Source organism: Papilio machaon, chromosome 2, assembly GCF_912999745.1.
Source record: "Papilio machaon chromosome 2, ilPapMach1.1, whole genome shotgun sequence".
Taxonomy (NCBI): Eukaryota; Metazoa; Arthropoda; class Insecta; order Lepidoptera; family Papilionidae; genus Papilio; species Papilio machaon.
In genome coordinates, this window is record NC_059987.1 from 10,525,798 (window position 1) to 10,531,430 (window position 5,633).

General features: G+C 58.0%; 1 protein-coding gene across 1 annotated transcript; it reads left to right on the forward strand.

The window, feature by feature from the left end:
- Positions 1-2,833: 2,833 nt before the first annotated feature.
- LOC123721810 (neurofilament heavy polypeptide-like) lies at positions 2,834-5,104 on the forward strand. Its single transcript, XM_045681676.1, has one exon. It carries the CDS (start codon positions 2,834-2,836, stop codon positions 5,102-5,104), a length of 2,271 nt encoding a protein of 756 aa, XP_045537632.1.
- The last annotated feature ends 529 nt before the right edge of the window (positions 5,105-5,633 follow it).

The window sequence follows — 5,633 nt, forward strand, 5'->3', positions numbered from 1 at the left end:
TACGGAAGTGTATTTTCCCTCTGACAAAAAAAAAAAAAAAAAAAAAAAAAGGTTAGGTTAGGTTCCACGGACCTGCTCGGTTGTCCGAGTGGGCGGAGAGGAGTACTCCGACGTGGCGCGTCCCCGGGTGGTGGATAGGGGAACGCCCCGGCTTCGGCTGGGGTAGGGCTTCGGCCCCGCGAACCAAACTCTAGGGTCGGTCATCGTGTTGGGTGTTGCACATGACCGACCCACCTGGAGAGGGCCGTCAGTGGTGGGTCACAGCAGTGACTCCGCCCTGACCATGCCCAACCGGGGTCGCACCGGCAGATGCGACGTGGTGGGGCCGCGGGGGGTGTGGGTGGGTACTGGTTTATCCTGCCCATCTTACAGCCCTCGTGGCCGGATGTGGGGTGAGGTCGTGGGGGCTGTGGGTGGGTACTGGTTTACCATGCCCCCTGCGGCCCTCATGGCCAGATGTGAGGAGATGGATGAATGTGTGATGGAGAGGCCGAGGGGGGATACTGGTTTTCCAGTCCCCTCTGCGGCACGTAGAGTAGGGCGAGGGCGGGACCGGTTGGCCCCGCCGGTGGGGGCTGGGGTGGTAGGACACAAAAGATCCTGCCTCTCTGGCTTTCACCACTTAGGGAGAGGCGCTTCGGCGTCAGACGCGCGGCCCGAGCTTTGGTTATGGCTCAGCTGGTACAAAGCTCGGGTCATTGCGTTAAGGTGGGCATGAGGGTTTTTAGTGGGTATGGCTGAACGACTGTAGGCGAGTCCCACACTCCCTGCGCCATTGCACTGCCCGGCGCAGGGGTACGGAAGTGTATTTTCCCTCGTTACAAAAAAAAAAAAAAAAGGTTAGGTTAGGTTCCACGGACCTCCACGGACCTGCTCGGTTGTCCGAGTGGGCGGAGAGGTGAACTCCGACGTGGCGCGTCCCCGGGTGGTGGATAGGGGAACGCCCCGGCTTCGGCTGGGGTAGGGCTTCGGCCCCGCGAACCAAACACTGGTAGGTTAGCTAGGGTAAGTTAGGTAAGGTTAGGTTTAGTAGATTAGGGTAGGGCGGCGTCTCGCCACAAGGCGAGCGCCTACTAGGTTAGTTAGGTTAGGCTGCGGGCCCACTTGTGGGCTCGCAGAAGTAGGGAGTATTTAGGTTAGTTAGTATAAGTCTAGGGTAGAACGGCGTCTCGCCGCAAGGCGAGCGCCTATTATTAGGATAGTTTAGTTAGTTAGTTAGTATAAGTTAGGTTAGGCTGCGGGCCCACTTGTGGGCCCGCAAAGGAGAGGACGGCGTCTCGCCGCAAGGCGAGCGCCTTTTAAGAGATGAGCCCGAACCTAGTATCTACCTATGCCAGACTGGTGACCTGGCCAGAGAAAGGTGAGGGCGATTCTGTAGGTGGAGGGCGCAAGCCTGATGCCGGGGCGGCGCGACCATCAGAATTGGTCGTAGGTCGCGGCCGTCGGTCTTAGAGTAGGCTAGGTTAGGTTGGTTAGTTTAGTTAGGCTAATTAGATTAGTTAATTAGGCTAGAATAGCTAGGTTAGGCTGCGAGGCCCCTCGTGGGTCCGCAAAGGAGAGGGTGGCAAACCCAAGCCGAGTACCTGCCCTTTTCAGGGCAGCGAAAGGTAAGGGTGAGCCTAGTGTGGTGGCGAGGCCGTCAGTGGTGGGTCACAGCAGTGGCTCCGCCCTGACCATGCCTAACGGGGTCGCACCGTTAGATGCGACGTGGTGGGGCCGCGGGGGGTGTGGGTGGGTACTGGTTTATCCTGCCCATCTTACAGCCCTCGTGGCCGGATGTGGGGTGAGGTCGTGGGGGCTGTGGGTGGGTAACCCCTGCAGCCCTCGCGGCCAGATGTGGAGATGGATGAAAGTGAGATGGAGAGGCCGAGGGGGGATACTGGTTTTCCAGTCCCCTCTGCGGCACGTAGAGTAGGGCAGAGGGCGGGACCGGTTGGCTCCGCCGGTGGGGGCTGGGGTGGTAGGACACAAAAGATCCTGCCTCTCTGGCTTTCACCACTTAGGGTGAGGCGCTTCGGCGCCAGACGCACGGCCCGAGCTTTGGTTAAGGCTCAGCTGATACAAAGCTCGGGCCACCGCGTTGAGATGGGCATGAGGGTTTTTAGTGGGTATGGCTGAACGACTGTAGGCGAGTCCCACACTCCCTGCGCCATTGCACTGCCCGGCGCAGGGGTACGGAAGTGTATTTTCCCTCGTTACAAAAAAAAAAAAAAAAAAAAAAGGTTCCACGGACCTGCTCGGTTGTCCGAGTGGGCGGAGAGGTGAACTCCGACGTGGCGCGTCCCCGGGTGGTGGATAGGGGAACGCCCCGGCATATTGCTGGGGTAGGGCTTTTTTCGCCCCGCGAACCAAACGCCAACAAACCCGTAAGTCCGCACTGAGCGGAAACGGGGGCTCTGCGCACTGAGCGTGGGGCCGCGAGGAAGAAAACCTCTATAAAAAATTACCCTGGTGGCAACACCACACTTGGTCGCCCACTGGTCTTCATGATCGGTGGACGCCAAGTAAACCGTAATCCGCACTGAGCGGACCGGGGGCCCTGCGCATTGAGCGTAGGGCTGCGAGGAAGAAAACCTCTCTAAAAAATTACCCCTTTCTGGGCGGAAACGCCCCGCGCGGCGGCTGGCTTCGGCCACCGTCGGGCAAACCGTAAGTCCGCACGGAGCGGAAACGGGGGCCCTGCGCACGGAGCGTAGGGCTGCGAGGAAGAAAACCTCTATAAAAAATCACCCTAATCCCAAGCATCGCCGCCCGGCGAAGGGATGAATCGTTGGTGGGAGACCAGCGGCGAGGGCGGCAACACCGGGGGGGGCTTTTAAGGGGAATAAAAAACATGAACACGACGAACAAAGAAAAAACTACCCGGGAGGGTCCCGTTCGCGGGGAATCCCTTGGTGGGTCGGACAGCCGGCCCATCGGCCCCATTGTATACGGGGGGGCCATTCGCCGTGTGGAGGAGGAGAGTAGGATAGGTTCAGCAGGAGGAAGTAAAGAGAAGGAGAGAGAGAGAGTAAGGAGGCTGTCAGATTCAGACTCAGACAGCAGAGACTCCATGGCAAGCGCTTCCAGCCGCTTTGCTTCCATGGAGTCCCTAGACCAGGACGGGAGATTCTGGAGTGAGGGACGCGGCCAGAAGAGGCCCAGAGAAAAGGAGTTGAGCGGCAGCTCTACTGACACCCCCGCCAAAGGGGTTCATAAAAGAAGGGGACGCGGCCGTCCGCCAACTACCGGCGAATACGTCGGGCTGGCGGCCGCCAAAGAATCACTGAGAAAGGCGACAGAGGCGGAGATGAGGGCACGAGCCGAGGCGGAACTCCTTGACTCAGTTTTGGAAGCCCGCAAGACTCGATCGGCTCTGGTCACGGCAGGTCCATCAAATGCCGCGCCACTGGAAGTTGAAGAAGACACGGCGACCACCGTCCTCAAACGGATCGGGTCCAGCCTCGACGTAGTTGAAAGAGTGGCCAAGAAATCGTCAAACCTTAAGGGAACCTTTGTGCGCGCACTACAGGATGCCGTCAGCGCCATTAAAGAGGACGTCGCCGGCCTCGCCCAGAGGTCGATATCGGATGAGACACGCGCCTTGCAAGCAGATAACGCCCGCCTGCAAGCCGATATGGCCAGCCTCCGCAAGGAGCTGAATGAGATGCGCCAGGAGATGGAGAGGGTGCGGAAGCAGGGTTCCGCCAATGCCCTCATGGATACGACAATGGAGGCCGTCCCTGTCCGGCCCCCACAACCACAACCAGAGACCTCTCTTGAGGATATTTGCAGGACGGTAATGGTCCAGGTGGGCGGTATGCTCAATGCCCGCCTGGCTTCCCTAGAGGATAGGTTGCTCCCCGAAAGGAACCTGCGACCACCATTAGCGTCGGACAAGAAGAAGGAGGCCCGCACGTACGCGACTGCAACCGCGGAGCCCACACCCGTACCATCTTTGGGTGCTCAAAAAACAGCTGGGACAAAGGTGCCCCCGGCACCAGCACAGCCCGGTCCCAGTGGACTCACGCGCCAGGCGCCCAACGTGCCTAAGAAGAAAAACAAGAAAGACTCCAAAAAAGGAGCCAAAAAGAAGGAGAAAACTCGGCCGTCGACTAGCGAGAACTCAAAGTCCTCCCCTGTCGCCCCCGTAGCACCATCAAATGCCGCCCCTCCTCGTCGTCCTCCAAATCCAGACGCGCTCGAGGAGAACTGGGTAACTGTAGGGAGAAATGGAAAGGCACAACGACAAAAGTCGAAAGCGGCTCCCACGCAGGCACCAACATCTGCGCCTGCACCGCGACCGCAGAGACTAAAAGTGCCTCGAAGCTCTGCCGTTGTCGTGACGCTTACCGAAGCGGCAATCAATAAGGGGCTAACATATAGTAGTGTCTTGAAAGAGGCGAGATCGAAGCTCGATCTAAAAGAGGTGATAGGTATAGAAGCGGTACAATTCCGTCGGGCGGTTACCGGGGCCACTATCATCCGCATCCCCGGCGCCACCAGCGCCCCGAAGGCAGACATCCTGGCGCAGAAGCTCCAGGAAATTTACCAAAACGACGATATCAAGGTCTCCAGACCCGAAAAAATGATAGACATCAAGATCGAAGGTCTGGACGACTCGACTACACCTGAGGAGGTCAAAGAGGCCATAGTCAAAAAAGGGACATGTGCGGCAGACCAGGTCCGAACTGGCCAACTCCGCCAGAACAGATCTGGCCTATTCGACATCTGGGCTCAGGTCCCTGTTACAGTAGCGAAGAAAATAGCGACGGGCCGCTTCTTAGTGGGCTGGGTGGCTGCCAAGGTCACCATCGGCAGACCCAGAGAACTACGATGCTATCGCTGCATGCAACAAGGGCATGCAGCTAGTCAATGTGAAGCAGAAGATCGTAGCCAACTCTGCTATAAATGTGGACAAGAGGGCCACAAGGCCGCATCCTGCCCGTCGCAACCGAACTGCATCCTGTGCGCGGCGGCGGGCAAGGATGCCAAACACCGGCTGGGGAGTCTAAATTGCTCGGCGCCCAGAAAGACGGTTAATAGGAGATCGCTGGTTTTCCGCCGCAGCGCTGCCCCACCGAGCGGGGAACGTATGGAGGTTGTCGAAGCCACACGTGATTGATATGGCTATACAAGTTTTACAAGCGAATCTAAATCACTGCGCCAGAGCTCAAGATTTATTGATCCAGAGCCTGGCGCAGTGGTCAATTAATATAGCGGTGATTTCGGAACCGTATTCGGTTCCGAATAGAGGCAATTGGGTGGGAGACCTCGATGAATTAGTGGCCCTTTACACCCAAGCCGACCACCCAATTGTCTCACACAAAAAAGGTAGAGGATGCGTAGGCGTCAAATCCGCCGGCGTCGCGGTGATTGGGGTCTATTGCTCGCCGAACCGGTCGCTGGCGGATTTTGACGCCTACCTAAATGAAGTCGACACCCTGATCCAATGGGGGCAACCGCTGGATATTGTTGTGGCCGGGGACCTCAATGCAAAGTCCAGGGCTTGGGGTTCCCCGGTCTCGGATTGTCGTGGCGAATTACTGCTCGAATGGATGGCCCAACATAACTTGGTGCCAATAAACACAGGCACGGAGTACACGTGCGTGCGCATGATGGGCGGGTCCATTGTGGACGTCACGCTCGCAAAT